The sequence below is a fragment of the Kazachstania africana genome, chromosome 7, assembly GCF_000304475.1.
Source record: "Kazachstania africana CBS 2517 chromosome 7, complete genome".
Lineage (NCBI taxonomy): Eukaryota > Fungi > Ascomycota > Saccharomycetes > Saccharomycetales > Saccharomycetaceae > Kazachstania > Kazachstania africana.
This window is the reverse complement of record NC_018946.1, coordinates 343,041-361,947: the sequence shown is the minus strand read 5'-3', so window position 1 is coordinate 361,947 and position 18,907 is coordinate 343,041. Positions and strand designations below refer to the sequence as shown.

General features: G+C 35.2%; 13 protein-coding genes across 13 annotated transcripts; 8 read left to right on the top strand and 5 right to left on the bottom strand.

The window, feature by feature from the left end:
* Nucleotides 1–88: 88 nt before the first annotated feature.
* On the top strand, nt 89–1,156 carry RXT2 (Rxt2p; the record flags this gene model as incomplete). The annotated part of the gene is made up of 1 exon (XM_003958285.1): nt 89–1,156. One exon carries the CDS (start codon nt 89–91, stop codon nt 1,154–1,156), a length of 1,068 nt encoding a protein of 355 aa, XP_003958334.1.
* A 104-nt stretch (nt 1,157–1,260) lies between these two features.
* On the bottom strand, nt 1,261–3,492 carry PBY1 (putative tubulin tyrosine ligase; the record flags this gene model as incomplete). Its single annotated transcript, XM_003958284.1, has 1 exon — nt 1,261–3,492. One exon carries the CDS (start codon nt 3,490–3,492, stop codon nt 1,261–1,263), a length of 2,232 nt encoding a protein of 743 aa, XP_003958333.1.
* Nucleotides 3,493–3,709: 217 nt separating this feature from the next.
* On the top strand, nt 3,710–4,042 carry TIM12 (Tim12p; the record flags this gene model as incomplete). Its single annotated transcript, XM_003958283.1, has 1 exon — nt 3,710–4,042. One exon carries the CDS (start codon nt 3,710–3,712, stop codon nt 4,040–4,042), a length of 333 nt encoding a protein of 110 aa, XP_003958332.1.
* Nucleotides 4,043–5,311: 1,269 nt separating this feature from the next.
* NHP6B (high-mobility group nucleosome-binding protein) lies at nt 5,312–5,599 on the top strand (the record flags this gene model as incomplete). Its single annotated transcript, XM_003958282.1, has 1 exon — nt 5,312–5,599. The coding sequence occupies one exon, from the start codon at nt 5,312–5,314 to the stop codon at nt 5,597–5,599; it is 288 nt and encodes a 95-aa protein (XP_003958331.1).
* Nucleotides 5,600–6,104: 505 nt separating this feature from the next.
* POL30 (proliferating cell nuclear antigen) lies at nt 6,105–6,881 on the top strand (the record flags this gene model as incomplete). Its single annotated transcript, XM_003958281.1, has 1 exon — nt 6,105–6,881. One exon carries the CDS (start codon nt 6,105–6,107, stop codon nt 6,879–6,881), a length of 777 nt encoding a protein of 258 aa, XP_003958330.1.
* Nucleotides 6,882–7,087: 206 nt separating this feature from the next.
* On the bottom strand, nt 7,088–8,962 carry TAH18 (NAPDH-dependent diflavin reductase; the record flags this gene model as incomplete). The annotated part of the gene is made up of 1 exon (XM_003958280.1): nt 7,088–8,962. One exon carries the CDS (start codon nt 8,960–8,962, stop codon nt 7,088–7,090), a length of 1,875 nt encoding a protein of 624 aa, XP_003958329.1.
* Nucleotides 8,963–9,655: 693 nt separating this feature from the next.
* KAFR0G01590 (pyridoxal phosphate homeostasis protein) lies at nt 9,656–10,405 on the bottom strand (the record flags this gene model as incomplete). The annotated part of the gene is made up of 1 exon (XM_003958279.1): nt 9,656–10,405. The coding sequence occupies one exon, from the start codon at nt 10,403–10,405 to the stop codon at nt 9,656–9,658; it is 750 nt and encodes a 249-aa protein (XP_003958328.1).
* A 703-nt stretch (nt 10,406–11,108) lies between these two features.
* On the top strand, nt 11,109–13,628 carry IST2 (Ist2p; the record flags this gene model as incomplete). Its single annotated transcript, XM_003958278.1, has 1 exon — nt 11,109–13,628. The coding sequence occupies one exon, from the start codon at nt 11,109–11,111 to the stop codon at nt 13,626–13,628; it is 2,520 nt and encodes an 839-aa protein (XP_003958327.1).
* A 383-nt stretch (nt 13,629–14,011) lies between these two features.
* Nucleotides 14,012–14,290, top strand: KAFR0G01570 (uncharacterized protein; the record flags this gene model as incomplete). Its single annotated transcript, XM_003958277.1, has 1 exon — nt 14,012–14,290. The coding sequence occupies one exon, from the start codon at nt 14,012–14,014 to the stop codon at nt 14,288–14,290; it is 279 nt and encodes a 92-aa protein (XP_003958326.1).
* A 593-nt stretch (nt 14,291–14,883) lies between these two features.
* KAFR0G01560 (KH domain-containing protein) lies at nt 14,884–15,966 on the top strand (the record flags this gene model as incomplete). Its single annotated transcript, XM_003958276.1, has 1 exon — nt 14,884–15,966. One exon carries the CDS (start codon nt 14,884–14,886, stop codon nt 15,964–15,966), a length of 1,083 nt encoding a protein of 360 aa, XP_003958325.1.
* Nucleotides 15,967–16,168: 202 nt separating this feature from the next.
* Nucleotides 16,169–16,684, bottom strand: NPC2 (sterol transporter; the record flags this gene model as incomplete). The annotated part of the gene is made up of 1 exon (XM_003958275.1): nt 16,169–16,684. One exon carries the CDS (start codon nt 16,682–16,684, stop codon nt 16,169–16,171), a length of 516 nt encoding a protein of 171 aa, XP_003958324.1.
* A 448-nt stretch (nt 16,685–17,132) lies between these two features.
* SIT4 (type 2A-related serine/threonine-protein phosphatase SIT4) lies at nt 17,133–18,074 on the bottom strand (the record flags this gene model as incomplete). Its single annotated transcript, XM_003958274.1, has 1 exon — nt 17,133–18,074. The coding sequence occupies one exon, from the start codon at nt 18,072–18,074 to the stop codon at nt 17,133–17,135; it is 942 nt and encodes a 313-aa protein (XP_003958323.1).
* A 349-nt stretch (nt 18,075–18,423) lies between these two features.
* On the top strand, nt 18,424–18,870 carry SMD1 (mRNA splicing protein SMD1; the record flags this gene model as incomplete). Its single annotated transcript, XM_003958273.1, has 1 exon — nt 18,424–18,870. The coding sequence occupies one exon, from the start codon at nt 18,424–18,426 to the stop codon at nt 18,868–18,870; it is 447 nt and encodes a 148-aa protein (XP_003958322.1).
* Nucleotides 18,871–18,907: the final 37 nt, after the last annotated feature.

The window sequence follows — 18,907 nt, the reverse complement described above, 5'->3', positions numbered from 1 at the left end:
AAATAAGAGATAGAAATTGAAAAATTATCCTTTGATATTTGAGCAAATACTGCAACAACTTTCCAAGAACTCTAACGATACGAGCATAATGACTGATTCTGCTCCACTGAGAAATGGGGCTCATGAAGAGGAGCCTAATGAACTGGAATGTATCAGAAATTTCACGAAACGAATAATCAAGCAAAGAGCAGGCAATTTCAGACCTTTGAAGAGATCAAATGATGGACGCATCATCTTCCCCAGTGCAGTGGGGATGTCATCAAATAGAGGGACAAAGCTGTATCAAGGTTCAGAGTTGATAAGTAGAGAAACTTTGAATTCGAAGTCTTTGCTTGAAGATGTTGTATTTTACAACGGCTCAGAACATAACCTTCTTCAAAGATTTGAAACTTCCAAGAAAAGAAACACTGAAAATGCTACTACGGACAATAGCAGTGATGATAGCGACGAAGAGGACTATTACGATTTGCATAAATTGGTCAATGTGCGAGACTTGTTAGTTCCAATAGGTTCCCTCAGTGACATTATCAAACGTCCTAATATTAATAGGCCCTTCGTCAACCCGATAATTGATAAGCTCTCGTTACAGATAATACTGATGATAGAAAAGGAACAGTTATCGGGTAATAGATACTCCAGGTTGCTGGATATATTCCTTGGTGATTCACCTGAACCCCTACTGGAAAAGAATTTAGGATTAGACAATTATGATCACAATTTGAAATTACCTGATGAAGAAAATGATGAAGACCTGACTATGGAAGGGGAGAAAGATGATGCAGTGGATGCAGAAGATGATGATCCATTTTTTGCACTACCCAAGATGGATAAGTCAACCGGTTTGAAAAAATTGATGCATGATAGTATTGAATCCAGTACGGCCACAGAACAAATGGAAATTACGAGGCAAATGGCACAGATTGCTTTGCAAAGAAATCAAGAATTTATAAGGAACCTAAAAAAAATCAGCTTATTTCTTGATAAGACCATGAGAATACGAGAAAGGATTTTGAGTTGGAGTAAAGAGTACGTGGGTATTCAAGATGATGATGTAACAGTACCTAGTGCACTACATGTGGTTAAAAGAGGTTTGATTAGTGCAACAACAAATAAGACAATGCAAGATGAAGAAGGAAATGAAATTCTTGAAGAGTGATTTATTACATGAAATTATTATAAGTAATATTTCAAATATTTCTTTTTTACATTTTTGAAAGACTTATGTATTAAATTATATTTATTGTATATATTGGCACTTTTTCACCATTGGTTTGAAGTGTGGTTCAATACTTTTACGTAGTTCTCCGACTCTTGAATTGTTTTCTCGCCTTCCAATAATGGTTTAACGACATATTTTACGGTGCTATCGAACAACTCGTCGATTAAACCTTTCAATTCATCACCAGTTTGCTTGAAATCAGGATATGCGTTTATTTCCAGGAGTTTGACGTTAAATTCGTCATCAATTAAGAAATCAACACCATATGTTTCAAAAGCATTTGGTAACGGTTGGAAATTCATTCTATTTACAGTCACTGCAGCTTTAAAAATTTCATGAGAAATTTCATGAATTTGCTTTTTGATGTTTTCTTTATTTTCTTCAGAGATATCCTCTATATTATCAAATTCTTTTACTGATAGGCCTTTATTTTCATTCTTAGCTTGTAGACAGGTATTTGTTAAATGACATTGTAGATTATTCAGATTTGTAACGTCATACTCTATCTCGTCAAGTTTTTCAAATGGTGTTGGAGCAAATAGTGCAAGCATTCTATTATAAACGAATACTTCTAAATCACCTTTACAAGTGATATAACAACGAATATGGAATTTTTTGTTATTCATAGAAGGTAATAATAATGGATTTGAAAGGTATTCCTGTACAATGAAATGACGCAACTGAGATATATTAATTTTATTATCATCAATAAATTGACCAGATTGATCAGTTTCTTCGACAGAATCTTGATCATCATCGTCATCATCAAAGGAATCAAAGATCGCTTGTAAATCATCTATTGTCTTGAACACCCTAATACCTTGTCCTTTATCGCTCATACTTGGTTTGATTATCCACCATTTCTCTTCTTTTTCCAATTCTTGCTTTAACTCCCAACTTTCATCTAGAGAATCATCAAGGAATTCAGCATAATCCAAGTCTAAATTATATGACTCCATATAAGCCTTCTTCAATATAGAACTTGGATTTTTGGCCACATAGTTCTCAATAGTATTTAAAAGATAATGCTTTCTGATTAATGCTTTCCTATAGATGTATGAGTTCGCAAAATAATTTCCATTATTATTTACTAATCTATCTACATCCAATTGCTCATAATCACCATATTGGAAAATTTTAGTACTATCAGATTTGGGTAACTCATTGACAATTTTATAGTTTGGTAAATATTTTTTAACTGAGGATTTAATCGGATTGAAAATGTAATCATTTTCAGGAATTGTGATTGCTACTAAACCTTCGTAATCATTATTATTGTCATCAAGTTGCAATTCTCCGACGAGATGATCGATATATCTAAAGATTGCCCTTAATGGAGTAACAGTAATTTGCTTTTTTTCGATATAATAAGAGTCTGTTCCAGGTGCAATATGTTTAACATAATCAGTTGGATCAAAATCATTGTTTACTTTGTAATGTTTCGAATTACGATGTTTCTTAAAATCTGGATTCCAATTGAATGTAATACTATAGGATTGATTAGCATCTTCAATTTCCGTTAACGCATCGGGCTCTTTAATTACAGCACCATCAAACATTGGATTCCACCTATTTTCCCAAATTGGTGCGTAAAAGACTCTTGTTTCCATAGATAGTTCTTTGAAAATTGGAATATTGATAGAATAAAGATCTGTTTCAGAATTCCAATTATCATAAAGGTGTTGTGACACATCAATTGATCTTTTTGAAGCGATTTTCATTATTTCTTCTGATGGGGTTTTGAAGCCATCGAAATAAGCCCATGAAATTGCAATTGCCTTTGTTCTACCTGAAATGACAGATTCCATTGCTGCACCGATGGTGGCACTTGAAGTACTGTAAGCGGCAGATGTATTTCTACCAACATTTGGACCTGATAAGACAAGATCGAATTTAGTATGTCTTAGATGATATAGAGCAATATTAGCACATGATGCAGGAGTACCATCGATTAGAATCCATTCTATAGCATCCTTGGGGATATCATTATTGATAACATGAGGTAATTTTGAATCATCATTTGGTAATTGTGGTTTTGTAAAAGGACCCAAGAAAGAGTTATCAGTAGCATCCAATTTCGAGTAAAGAAATTGAGCTGTTAAGTTTTTACCAGCTAAATGAGCTTTACCTGACCATGATCTATGTATATGTGGTACACAAACTGTAATTTTCCAATCAGGTTTCGACTTACGAATAGTTTGTACGAAATTTCTAATATATTGAGATAAATCGTCATTTAATGGACCGTCATCATTAGTGATTAAGACGTGCATGGTAAGTTCTATGGTACTAGGAAGATGTCACTATCACCTTATTGAAATATAAACGCATTTGAAATTTCATCCTAGAAGGGAGTATATTTTTTTTTGCTGTTGACATTTCCTTACCCTACCTCGCAATTATTTTTTTGGCTATGGAAGACGAAAAAGATCAATAATAAGAAGAGTGATGGCTTAATAATGTGGATGGAACGAGATGAATGGATGAGGAATGTCATTCTTTCTTAATACATATGGGTCACAGGAAGTGTCGCAGGAGAAATTAGATGTTGCTGAGGTTCAGTTTGAAGCGATGAACAGTACATTCAATAATATTTTGAAGAGCTGTTTAGAGAAATGTATACCGCATGAAGGATACAGTGAAGGAGATCTGACGAAGGGAGAAATGTGTTGTATTGATCGTTGTGTTGCCAAGATTCATTTCAGTAATCGATTGATCGGAGGTCTAGTTCAAGCTAGGGGATTCACACCGGAGAATTCATTACCGCATTACGAGACTATCAAAGATAAACTGCTGCAATCACAACAACATGAAGAGAAGTGAAATATCCAATTAATGTCTTCAAGAAGTAAATTAGCCGCCCAAAAAAAAAAAAGGAATCGAGATGATGATAACTCTTGTTGGCGGGAGGACGTTACCCTGTATATATGTATATAGTGTGTAGAAAATCAATACACCACAGTAAGAACTAGCGCCGGACGTAGCAGCACTGTCCATGCAAATTGCCATTCTCACCATGCACGGAAGTCGCTCACACTTAAAAAAAAAAGGGGCGTGCGAGAGCTGTGAGGGGAAAAGAGAGGTAAAACAGCCAGGAGAAGAGAAAGATTTGCCGCCGGCCATAACCCGGCCATTCTACGTCGCCCCTTTGAAAACGCGGTAGAGGAAGACAGGAACTTCCAATTAGTTCACTCCCACAAAACCTCCCTTCCCTGCACACATTTCTGTGTGCCACAGGAGAAACGAGAAATTTTCTTTGTGTAGAGCAAACAAAAAATTTCAGTGTGTGTATCTGTTTCTTTTTTTTTTTTTTGCTTTCTTGTTGAAGGTGGCCATATATATCCCACAACGTATAATAAAATTTAATAGTACTTTCTTAGTATTACTATCTTATTTTTTACAGTCACTTCTTAATCAGAAAAATAACTTATAGTGTGTGAGATAAATTCGGGAATTTCGCCAACTGTAAAAATATTTAGAAAAAGTATGTTTTAATTGTTCATAAACTAATACAATAAAGTGATATGAGACTAGTGTAACACAGGACAGGTGTTTAAAAAATGAATGAATAATGAATAAGTGTTAGACGTGGTCTCTCTGTCTACAGTGGAGTGGCCTGTCTCCCATGCTTTCGTGTTTAATGCTATCAAGCTCTGGCAATTGCAACAGTAGCGTGAGAAGAAGAGTAAGAGAGTGTTATGTGATTACTTACTCACTTATTCTTACAATTCCAGTTTGCAATTTTGTCCCCACCCCCTTCACTACAAATCCATTTGCTGTTGTTTATTTCTGAGAGTTTTGTTTCTCTAAATTGCGACGTTCTTCCGTTACCCGCATTTTAGGAGCAAAAAATTTCTCTCCCAAACGGAAAACAACAACGCGAAAACGTTATACGCACGATTCGCATTTTCGCTTTCTCTATGGGAAAAAACCATATAAAATCTATGTTGTTTACGCATAGATTTTATATGGTTTATTAAACACTGTCTCTGTCAAATTGACAATTTCTGTTAATAATTTTATTTTTCATTTTTTACTAACATAATCAATTTGTACTATTACTTTCTCTTAGAATTAATAAATCGTTAAATAATGGCTCCAACAAAAGACACAAAGAAAAGAACTCAAAGAAGAAAGAAGGATCCAAATGCCCCAAAGAGAGCTCTTTCTGCTTACATGTTCTTCGCTAATGAAAACAGAGATATCGTAAGATCAGAAAACCCTGATGTCACTTTCGGTCAAATCGGTAGAATATTAGGTGAAAGATGGAAGGCTTTAAATGCTGAAGATAAAGAACCTTACGAAGCTAAAGCTGCTGCTGACAAGAAAAGATACGAATCTGAAAAGGAATTATACATGGCTACTCACGCTACTGAATGATTCACTTTTTTATATTCTTTTCATCTGTCTCCTCTTTTTTTATTCACCACTAAACTTCTCCATTCTATTTCCTTTTTTTATTTTTATTATTATTATTATTGTTATTATTACTATTATTATTATTACTATTATTATTATGATTATTATCTGCTATCGATTTCAAGAATGGTGTAAGTCACACTTTGCATAATGCAAAGTCTTCACTCTTTTCTAAATATCTGAAATATTATCTCATATAGATAATATTATTTTGTATTACTGTAACTAAAATAAAAATCAATTTCTTTCAATTCAATTCTCTATCAAACACGAAACGCGTAAACTATTTCCATTTTTTTTAAAAATTCATCAAAAAGTGACGCGTAAAAACTTTTCACCGTTTTTCGTTCCATTCATATATAAATATATGAACGACAATATATATCTGACTATTACATTTCACTTCTCTTCTTAACACCATTTAACTTAACATTCAACTAATACCACCAAATATCAAATACAAAAAATGTTAGAAGCTAAATTCTCAGAAGCATCCTTATTTAAAAGAATCATTGACGGTTTCAAAGATTGTGTCCAACTAGTCAATTTCCAATGTAAAGAAGATGGTATCATCGCACAAGCTGTCGATGATTCTCGTGTTCTTTTGGTCTCTTTAGAAATCGGTGTAGAAGCATTCCAAGAATATAGATGTGATCATCCTGTTACTTTAGGTATGGATTTAAATTCATTGAGTAAAATCTTACGTTGTGGTAATAATTCAGATAATTTAACTTTAATTGCTGATGATACTCCTGATTCTATCATCTTATTGTTTGAAGACACTTCAAAGGATAGAATCGCTGAATATTCTTTAAAATTAATGGAAATTGATGCAGATTTCTTAAGAATTGAAGAACTACAGTATGATACTACTTTAATGATGCCGTCCACTGAATTCTCTAAAATTGTAAGAGATTTAAGTCAACTATCAGATTCTTTAAACATTATGATCACAAAGGAAACAATAAAATTTGTTGCTGATGGTGATATCGGTTCAGGTTCCGTCATCTTAAAACCATTTGTTAACATGGAAAAACCAAATGAAAGTATTAAATTAGAAATGGAAAGTCCCGTCGATCTAACTTTCGGTGTTAAATATTTATTAGATATCGTTAAAGGTTCTTCTCTATCAGAAAAAGTAGGCATCAGATTATCAAGTGAAGCTCCTGCTCTTTTCCAATTCGATCTATCAAGTGGGTTCTTACAATTCTTCTTGGCTCCAAAGTTTAATGACGAAGAATAATCTTTTTACTGGGTAAATAAATTGTGTGATTGTTTTTTTTATTTTTTTTCTTAGTTCCATCATCATGTCTCTATGTTTAGATACTATATAGATCTTCCGTATACTTTTTTTGTATCTTTACCATGTAAATTAATAACGTTAATTATGGAAAATTAAATAAATTGTTCTATAAATAAGAAGGTTTCGAAATACTTATATGATATCCTTTACCAGGTCTCCTGTAAATATCTGTCCTCTCTTTCCATCTCTTTCAAATAATTCTTGGCTTCAGCTTCATCTTTAAATCCACCCCATTTCTTTAACATTTCAATCAATGTCAATCTTATCTGTATAGGCATCTTACCTGATGCCCCGCATAAAAATAATAGAGCTTTCTCTTTAACCATCAAATTCGTCATAGCAGGACCAAACTTCCACACTGCGTCTTGAATATATTTACAATCAGGTGAATTTTCACGATCTCTGGAAAAGACAGGATACAAAGTGATGTCCCCATTTTTATTCCATGATTCCAATAATTCTTCATAGAAATAATCCTTATCCTTAAATCTACAACCAAAGAATAAATTAATATCAGGTCTACCTGCTGGTTGCGATTTGATTACAGATAGTAATGGAGCAAGACCAACACCAGGTCCCATCAATATCATAGGTTTATCCTTATACTCATCTTTAATTAAATGATTATTTTGAATCTTATAACGAATCCTATCGCCTTCCTTCAAACTTGCAATGTAATTGGTGCATATCCCTTTCCTAATCTTCTTAAGAATGGTCTTATATTTAACAATGGCCACTGTGGTTTCAATGTTTTCATCACATGCACCGCTTGAAATGGAATAATAGCGTGGCTTTATCTTAGGTAAAAAATCTAGACAGAATTGCCAAGGTAATCTCAATGAAAGGAAATCTTCCACAAGTTCTAAAATTGACCTTCTTGGCCGATTACAATAATCATACAACTCTTGCATATCTTGATCAGTAGCAAATTCGTACAATTTATCTCTCTGTTGATCCAACTGTTCTTGACCTCTTTCCATTCTACTAACGTCAGTTGCAAACATCCAAATTTTCATGAAAAAACTAGTTCTTGGAATGGCCATCAAATCACAATGATACTTCAAGATATTTCTTAATGTTAACGGTTCAACTAATCCACCTTCGCTTAAACCCTCAGGAACCCCATTAGTGAATTCCAATGGTTCATCAGCAAATTCCAGCCATTGTGATTGATTATCAAGAAACCTCTGGACATTTATATCAGTATTGCATGGATAAATGGACACAGTATCGCCAGGATAATACTCTGGCCTTTCATCTTGCTTTTCATTATTGAAAATAAATTGTCTAACGTCTTGGAAATGGTCTTCCTTGGTAATCCGTTTATTATCGGTAACAATACCATATTTGATAGAAGCATCTCCTTTGAATACAACTGTATTTGTGGATAATTCATTCTTAGCTACTTCTAGATAAGTTTTCGGTTCAATATAAACCGACGAATCAATTTCAACTCTATCAACTAGTAGTCCCTCATCATTACAACGTCGAGGAAATTTTTTCATTAGTAATTCAGTTACACGTTTTTCATATTCAAAATAAACCGTTTCAATACCCGAACCAGTACCCTTGTTACTTCCTGCCATACCTCGTTCATCTGCTTCTAATCTATCAAAAAGCTCCTTAGCGCCTAATTGGCCCACCATTCTTTGATGTAATTTTCTGATACCAAAATTGAATTTGGGGTATGATGAATCGCCTAATCCTAAGAAAGATACCTGAACGTGACTTAGGAAATTAGCTGGTAACTTTTTGCGCTTTAAAATGGACCATAATGTCTTACTCTTGGCATTACCGACAGAAGATTCATGAACATTCCTTGGGAGTTCACCTTGACCAGTTGTAGCAGCGATAATGAAGAGATATCTAGTCTCTAAAATTTTGGATGGATCGAAATCACCGAAAGCTGATAGTGTATGTGGGAACTGCAGTCTTCGAAGTTTATGCGACAAGATGGTTGCAAAATCTTCACTATTACCAGTTTCGGAACCATACAGAATGACTATTTTATGAGAAGACATGATGAGCCGGTGTTAGCTCTAGTGTTGTGATAGTGTAAAGTAAATAGCGTCCTCTTTATGTTGTTAGTATCGAAGGACAGTATGAAAAATATTAACGATGCCCATATACGCTTAGATGAATATAGCCGAGAACTTATATTATTAATTAATTAATAAAGTAGGTGTGAGAAAAAGTTAGATAGCAAAAGATGAATAGTCTATTAGGTAAAGCAATCATGTGACAAGAAGATAGTATACACTTCTGCTTGAATAAGCCCTTCCCACCGTTTCCTTGGACGAAACAACATTTTTTTCTGTGAGATTTTGTCCTGGTCTCAGATCTAGTGGGTAATGTCGCAAGACGCAAGGTTTATTTACTACTCAAGGGCTTGCTTGGTAAATTCAAGAGGGCTTTCGTTAATTACAAGATCATATACATGAATTGGCACATGGACCATCTCAGGGCTTAAAAGATAAGATGTGATAGTTCGACCATTCGCTTATTAATAGAGAAATTTTAATGTGTGGTATGCCAAGAAAAGCGTCACTTTTTGGGGTGTCGCTACAAGTGGCGGTGACATATACAAGTCAACTAATAAGAGTTGAACTAGGGGATAAGGTTCATGAGGCCATTGCTTGTTTAGTCTTCTGTTAAATCAACAAGCTATAAGTGTATGACGAAGTATGTCTCTATATGAAATAAGTAGTTGTTATCTATAAGACATGGGCTTCATTTTTTGGAGGTCTGGTACCGAATATATCAGTGCCGACTCTAACTTCAGAAGAGCCCTGTTTGATCGCTTGTTTGTAATCAGAACTCATCCCCATTGAAAGATTCAAATTCGTACCAAATTTCGTGTCAACCTTTTCCTTCCAATTTACCAAAGTGGTGAAATCCTCGTTTTCTTCAGACTCATTATGTGAAACTTCCCAAGAACCAATTGTCATTAATCCGTTCAATTTAACATATTTTGCTTCTTCTGACTGAAAAAATTCTATAACCTGAAAAATCTCATCTTCCTTGGAAAGACCTGATTTTTGTTCTTCATGTGAAGTGTTGATTTGGACATTACACATAATTGGATCGGCATTAGGTTGGTACTTACCACGGGCTTCATTCAATTTCTTGGCTTTCTTTAACGAGTCAATTGTCTCAATGCAGTAGAGATTTGCTACTTTAGCCAAATCTTTGCACTTATTAGTCTGCAATCCACCTATAAAATGCCATTTAATATCATTTGGTAACAGACTAGCCTTTTCAATCAATTCTTGCACGTAATTTTCACCGAATTGCCTAACTCCATGATCGTATAGGATCTTAATATCACTCGCTGGTTTCAGTTTCGATACAGCTAGTAGCAGAACCTCCTTTGTGGAATGTTCTGCATCAACTTTGGATTTTATAGAATCATACTGTTTGATTAATTCATCCTTCCTTTCTGCAGTGTAAGTAATTTGGGACATCTTTTCTAAAAATCTGTTTCTGGACAACTATTGCCTTTCGAAGAACCGAGTATATGAAGCCACAATACAGAGTTTTCCAGTGAGGAATATAGATTGGCTAATATGGTTGTACTTTATGAAAAATCATAGAATCGGCCCTGAGATGAGTCTTATATGTTCTCGCGGAAATTTCCCATTGATTATGTAAGTACATAGTATATTAACATAGCACCCAATTGAAACCATTGCGACTTCCGTATTGCAAGTATGTATCGAATATTCCTAATATCTCAACAGCAGGCTACCATCTATTAACGTCCTGTTCCAGTCCGTTGTTTCCCATAAGAATGGGAATATTATGTAAGAATCAGCGTCAAAAGATGCTAGAAAAGTTGCAGAATATTAGCCATCAAACGTTAGAATAGCCTCCAGTGGTCACATAACCACCGTTACAAAACAGTTACTAGATGGCAACTGAGCTATACCTTGATAAGACTTGTACTCCACGTGATCAGCCGGGTGATGGCCATATTTTTCGCTAGCTGTCTGAGACTATTTTCTTCGAAACGTTGGTCGGTATCAGGCGGGAGTTGGCAAAAGCTGTTGTGAATCAAGCCATCCAGACTGCTTAAGTTATATTTAGCAGTCGCTTCTCTCATTTTTTAAGTCAGTTAGGCAGGATAGACAATTATCTATTTAGCTGATTGCTTATCAGTTGGCAACTATGAGCGAACTCGAAACTTTAGAAGAATTGGATCCTAACTGTTTCATTGTTTTCAAGAAAAATGATGACAGTCGTAGCAAGTTGCAATCATTATTTGACGTATTAAAGATAAATGTTGCTTTCAGGCCAGGTCATTCTACTGATACTATGTTTGCATTTTTGAAAATCAAATGCATTCAGGATGAGAATGCTATTACGAACTCCGTGAAGGCCATGTCTTTTGTAGACCAGTTGGTTCCATTATATGATATCAAGACGACCAGATCGTTGTCAAACCTGGCTGACCAGTTACTGAAGTCATTAAGCCTTCCTAAAGACCATGATTTAAGCAATTTAGCCAATTTGACTGCAAATCCAAGATTAGCCATGTATTTGGCTTTCTACAATCACTACCTGCATTATCTAGGAATCCTATCAGTGTTCGGTATGATATCCTATACATTTTCTAACTCAAATTCTTGGGAATTTAACAATACTTATTCGCTGTTTTTGATGTTTTGGTCGATCATGTTTATGACTTCATGGATATACAAGAAGGAGAATCAATATGTCATCAAGTTCAGTCCATCTTTGGTTCCAAGTGCCTCGTCCATAGAACAACGTACTGCAAAGTCATCGGTTATTTTAAGAACATTGATGTTCATTCCCATTGCTCTGATATTTATCATTGCATTGGTCATTTTTCAAATGTTTTGCTTTTTCTTAGAAATTTTCATCACTCAAGTATATGCAGGTCCATTGGTTTCTATATTTTCCTTGGTCCCAACTATTCTGATAAGTGCATTCGTCCCAGTTTTAACATTAATCTACAATAATTTCTTCATCAAAAACTTCGTTAATTTCGAAAAAAGTAATAACATCTACAATTCAATCTTAAGAAAAAATTTTGTCCTAAATTTTTTCACTAGTTATGGTCCTCTATTTATCACTTTGTTTTATTATTTACCATTAGGTTATACTTTCTTTGGACCAAATTTTAGAAGCAAAATTGGTATGCTTGGTATCCCAATGAATAATGGTAATTTTGTTGTTAATACGAAACGTCATCAAAATCAATTTAACTACTTTATGGTAATTAACCAATTAATTCTTTATGCAGTTGACAACCTTTTGCCTATTGGCCTAAGTAAGGTTCAAAAACATGGTGAACTAACCGACGAAAATATCTTAAGATCATATGACTTAAAGATCTGGAAGATTGCCAAAAATTATAAGATCAATTCATGGGGTGAATTTGACGTTGACGCAAATATGAAAAAATTGATAGTTCAAATTGGATTTATCACGATGTTTTCAATGATATGGCCAGTGGCACCATTAGTTTTATTCTGTTTTAATTTTATTATAATGAAAACAGATATCGTGAAGATGCTGAAAAAATGCCAACCAACTTCAGTTCCAATGCATCAGAATCAAAAAAATAGGACTTTCATTAAATTAGAAAATTTCAGTGATTTTAAAACAAAGATAGGTACCAATCCTTGGGATAGTATCTTACAAGTTATTATTTGGATTAGTTGTGTCATTTGTCCAATATTAACTTTCATGTACAGACGTTCATATTTACCCGGTATTGGCTCAGATATGTTGGAGAAACGAGAATTATGGTACGTTTCATCGCCACTTGTAAACGATTGGAAAACTATTTTGCTTTATGGTTTCTGTTTCGAGCACGTCTCTATTGTTATTTTCATGATATTAAGAAAGCTATATACTCTATCGAATGATATGACCCCAGAGGGAATAATTCCAATGACTGAAAATGCAACTTTGCTTGGCAATGAGAATATTACAAAGATTAATGAGGAGATATTGGATGATGGAATGAATGGTTTGAGGGAAAGAAACGGTAGATCAGGACAAAAATTGTCAGCATATGATTCTAGAACGTCTATTATCTCTTCCTCACCTTCTATTGGAGCAATTGCTGACCATTCTAAGAATGCCAGTGGATTCAAGAATGAAAGTAATGAACATTTGTTGGCACCAACTAGTAAACAAAGTGCTTCGACGTCAAATGCTTCACATACTTCAACGAGTGTTGCGGGAGCCACATTGCCCGATTGTATTCCAACGTCAAAAAACTACCATTTAAGATTTGATAAAGACGGTAATCCAATTTCTACATCCGATTTAAGTAAACTCGATAATGAATTTAACACGGCGGAGACTGTCAAGAGTGAGAAACATAACGAAAAACAAGTCACGACGGGACCATCTAATTCAAGCGAGGATTCTGTGAATAAGTTGAAACCTGATGAAATTAAGAGTGGTTTGAATTCTTCTGTTGATAACAGTGGGTTTGCTAATACCGCCTCTCATTTATCAGCTAAATCTTTGAAATCTGCCCATTACGTAAAGTCGCAAAGCAGCTTATCTGCACCTATTCCAAAACCCAGAGCCAAAGAAAAGCATGTGAGACCCAAGTCATCGATATCAAGTGTAAATACGGCGTCCACCACAAAGAGTAAGCCTAAGAAGCATTCATCGCTACTGGGTAAACTCAAGAGAAAATTATAATTTATGAAATGAAAAGTTGTAGAATAAAAGGCACTTCTTACAAGTGTATATGGACGCTCTTGGATATAACATGTGGCATTCCACGTCAAATAGATAGCGTATTTTAAACATCATCAAGAGTCTTATCTAAGCTCGTATTTTCTGTCACATCGGACGTTGGCTATTTGATAATAAAAGTAAAGTGTTAGGAGAATATATATATATATACCCTTTATTTTCCAGTGGGGTATAAAAAGGCCCATTGAGATTAAATAATTTCACGTAGAAAGAATTTTTGTGGCGTACATTTGGTGTAACAGTAACTTGGTATTCCTATTTGTAACATACCGATTCAGCATATATATATATATATATACCAGATAGCAGCAGCAACAGAAGACAAGATGGGTAGTGGCAAACAGTACAAAGAGAGCAGCAACGTTACGTCATCGCCTGGGTCTGACACAGATTCTTTTATTGGGGCCAACTGGAATACGCCGGTGGAGTTGACAACGGTGAAGGGGTACAAGGATTTCATGAAACAGCATCCAAATGACGATAGAAGTTTCGCTACGGTACTCACTGAAGACTTCTCTAGAGGTTATATCATCAAAGATGACGAAGTCATCGCCAATGTCTACGGTGAGGCAAAGGATTATCTGATAGAAAAGGCAAGACATTGACAGATTTATGAATGCAAGCAAATTTATTTATATCTATGTTTTATTTACCCCTCAGTACCACATACTTATCTTTACAATAGCGATTTACATCTAGCTAGCAAACAGCACCGACACCGTCAAACCATCAAAGCAGAAACAGCAACCGTCTCTTCCACGCTTGCTTTCCATGATTCCTCCACTGGATAAAATGATCTACAAGGAAAGACTATAAAAAACCACTAAAAGAGTAACAATCGGTTTCTCCTGCAAGTTGTTTGCGTGTCTTTTAAGCTTTTTTTTCCGTCCTTTGATGATTCTTCTCTACAAGATTGCTTTCGAGAAATATGGGAGGTGGAAAATGTTTAAACTTGCAGGAAGGAACAACAAAAGGGAGGAGGTGGCGTTCACAAGTATAAAAACAAGTACTTCGTGGGCTCTTATTTTGTTTAGTAACTTTCTTACATATATCTTGTTTTATTTTAATAAGTTTTTATTGAACACCTCAATTACTCGTTACAATTCCAGATTCATCAATTTACTTTGACAAATCTGAAACTGCTGCTGCTACTTTGATATTTTCTCCCTATTCGTTCAATAACTTCTTAGTTTAAACCATGTCTATCGAAGAAGAAAACAATCAATCTGCTTCTCCGTTTACTACCGAATCCGTCGAAAAGACACCAGTGGACGAAACCGAAGTTGGAAGAGAAAGTTCTACTGAAAGTAACTCAATTGAAGTCTCTAAGAACTCCCCAATCTTATACAGGGTCTTACTTTCTTACAATGAATCGGGCAAAGTCATAGGTCATGAGGCCAAGACTTTGAAGACATTGAGAGATACCAACGACATTCAAATCACTCTAAGTGAAAAAGTTCAAGGTTGCTCTGATAGAGTTTTATCTATTGGCGGTTCCATCGTTAATGTCGCTAATACTATTAATGATATTATCAAACTTTTCGTTGAAGATACTGAACAAACAGCTTCCAAGCATTATCCATTTTCATTTTTGAATTCAATGTTACCTGAACCAAAAATCGAGGATTTTGAAGGTTGCACCGATGTCAATGCCATTCGTTCCGTCAGATTACTTTTATCAAACTCAAAGATTCCATTAGTCTTTGGCAAAAATGGTGATACTTTGAAAAAATTACAGGAAGGTTATAAAGTTAAAATCATCGGTTCAAAAAGAACGTTACCTGACAGTGACGATAGATTACTTGAAATTCAAGGTGAAAGTCAACACATTGCCGATTGTATCGTTGAAGTAGGCCAAATTATTTTAAACAAAATTAGCTTTGAGCAATTGAATGAAATACGATACACACCGCATCTTTCAAAATCTAAAACCAACGGTTCTCAACCTATAAGAAATCAAAAAACTGAACAAGATTCAGATCTTCAAACTTTTTCTGCAACTGTCCTGGTTCCCGAACCATTGGTCGGTGGTTTAATCGGTGTAAAGGGTAACAGAATTATTAGTTTAAGAAAATACACAAAAACCAAGATTACCACTCTAAAGAATGAGGATGAAAAGACCCATAACGATGAGGGCGAAGAGATGAGGAAATTCGTCATTACTGGTCATAGCGTCGATAACGTAAAGAAAGCAGAATCATTATTAGTTAAGAATTTAGATGCTTTAACTGAAGAACGCGCTATGGAAAATGAAAAAAATGGTAAGAACGTTGAATTTTAAAGCATAAATTCCTGCGTAATCAAATCTGTAAAGTATTTTAAAGGTTAATGTTATCTGAAACCCTTTCTAAACCATATATATCTGTATTAACATAGAGACGTAAAGAATATCAATTTTTTCTTTTGTAAAACTATATAGGTTACGTACCAGACTTATCTTTATAGCCAGTATACTAGTATTAAGGTAACAGCAATTTCAACTATTAAAAGCTTGGGGCAATAATGAGGTTACCCTTTATGCAAGTAATCAAGTTGTTGTCAACTGTGTAAGCCTTTGCTGAAACAGTGTATCTGCCAGGGGGTACTTCCGGTGGAATTCTAATGGTTTTTACCAAATCATAGTAACCTTCAACGATTGGACAAGCTAAATCTTTGACATTATCAGCCAGTAATTCACAAAGATCGAATGTATCTGTTAGTAGCTTGATATAGCCTAGTTTAACTTCAATTTTAACGTATGAACCATTGGTAATCGGTTCACTTAGGATACCTGATGCCGTAATAGTGAGATTACGCCCGGTACGAGGAGTCCCTGGTTCAAAATCGACCCTTTCAATAGATAAAGCTTGAGGTTCGAGGATTCTACATTGACTGAATGGCGAACGACCTGGAATTGGTCTACTAGGAGCTACGTCCGCTGCGACGGGTAAAAGACTGGCATTCAATGGTGTCAAGCATAGAGCCAATAAAACAGTCAGTATAGTACTTAGCATATGCATTTCTCGCCTTTCTTTCTGTGGCTTATATATTCAAAATGTAGTATCATGGCTCTCCAAATTCTCTCTTATTTTATCCCAGGGTATTTATATAAACGCATTGTCTATAACAAGGCCCCGGCTGCCTAACAAAAAAAATACATATTAAGGCCTCGACGATACATAAAGTGGCAGCTTTGAGATGCCATGGGTAATCGAAATGGCAGTCATGTTGTGCAATTGAGATACTAGTAAAATTGTTTATAAAGATTATATGTATTATTTTGGTGTGTATTATACAGAAGAAGCAGAGAGTTCTATAGATGAGATTATCGGGTAGACTATAGATATAAGTATTACAATGATCATGAAATATTATTGAATGGTTCATTAGACATGGGTTCGATTTCATTTCAAGTTGCATGCACTATTTCTTATTGGTGTTATGATTATGGGTAGTTTTGTGGCGAAATCATAAGAAATAGCCTGCTCTTTGATTGGTTGGAGCAGCGGTAGTGGCGGATTCTTGAATGTAATCATCTGGTACAGCTGAGAATATCTTGAATGTTGGCTCTAAATCTTCTTCCACTTTCATTACACTGGCAACGTTACCACATCTATAACAATAATTAGGTGCTGACCAAACCGTAACGACGTCCTTTTCAGGGAAGTGGTATTTGAACCCTTCCATGACCAGTTGATGCGCCCTAGCAATTAGATTCAATCCATTGACATGGTTGAATTCACGCGCAACTTTACTACCGAATAGCCAACCTGCACCTCTTGGGGAAACCTGCCAGGCTTCTACGTTATCTGGATCACTCCATAAGAGATCTGAAAACCCTCCTTCATGAGGGACTTCTTGTGCTCGGGATAAAACCCTTATTTGATCTAACATTCTAATTTCAGGCGAAAGACCACCATGTACACATAAGATTTTACCGTCAATTATAGCAGCCAATGTTAAGAAATCGAAAACTTGGCAACAATATTTCCACACGGTGGTAGAACCGTATTTATTTAGACATTCTTCGTAGAAACCGTAAACTTGGGTGATTTGTCTAGATTCATGATTCCCCCTGACTAATGTAATTCTAGATGGGTATTTAACTTTTAAACACATTAATAAGGTGAACGTTTCCAAACTGTAGTAACCTCTATCCACATAATCCCCCAAGAATATATAATTAATCGTATCGGGGAATCCACCAGATGTACGGAACAATTCTAAGAGATCATGGAATTGTCCATGAATATCACCACATACAGTCACCGGTGTTTGCACCGGTTGAATATTACTCTCTTCCATCAAAAGCTCCTTCACCATTTCACACAACTGTTTCATTTCATTTTCAGTCAAAGATTGACATTTCTTAACCGTTTCCAGCCATTCATCAGGTCCTCTATTTTGCATCTTTTTTGGTATCTTTTCGTTCTTATGGAAATTTTTCTACTGCGCTAAAACGTCTTATATCTCGTCGTCAAAACAACCACTTGACTATCACGATTCACCAATGCAAGTCGCCTCTAATATGACAATCCAGAAACGATTCTTGAATAGATCTTATTCAAAATCAGAGCGAAGTTCAATCACTTTTTAATGTAAAATTCAAAGTGGTTGAAATTTTTTTTACTAATTTTCATAACAGAGCGAGACTTCCATTGAGAAGCTTTATTTAAGATATTGAGCATCCATCACTGGTAAGTCACACCAAGTAGATAGATATAATACCAGTAGGAAGCATCACAGTGTTGCAGTTGGTATGAAGTTGGTCAATTTTTTGAAAAAGTTAAGGAATGAACAAGTCACAGTCGAGTTAAAGAACGGTACGACGATATGGGGCACGTTACAAACGGTTTCACCGCAGATGAATGTAACGTTGACGGATGTTGCGTTGACGTTACCAAACAACAATCATTCTAATAGTCCAAGTGCCCTTGCGAGCATGTATTTGACGGGGAAGGGGCCCTCGAACGAAGGTGCAACGAGTGGCGATAAGATTACTACCTCTTTACAATATATCAATGTCCGTGGTAATACAATTAGACAAATAATCTTACCGGATTCATTGAATCTAGACTCTCTGTTGATAGATGAAACACAATTAAACAGATTGAGAAGACAAGGTAAAGTTGTCAGTGACGCTAATAAGAAAAGAAGACGTGATTTCGATGGACAACAGACGAAAAGAATAAGAAGAGGAGTTTAAGACCCGGGGCTATTTACAAGGTATATATGGATATATA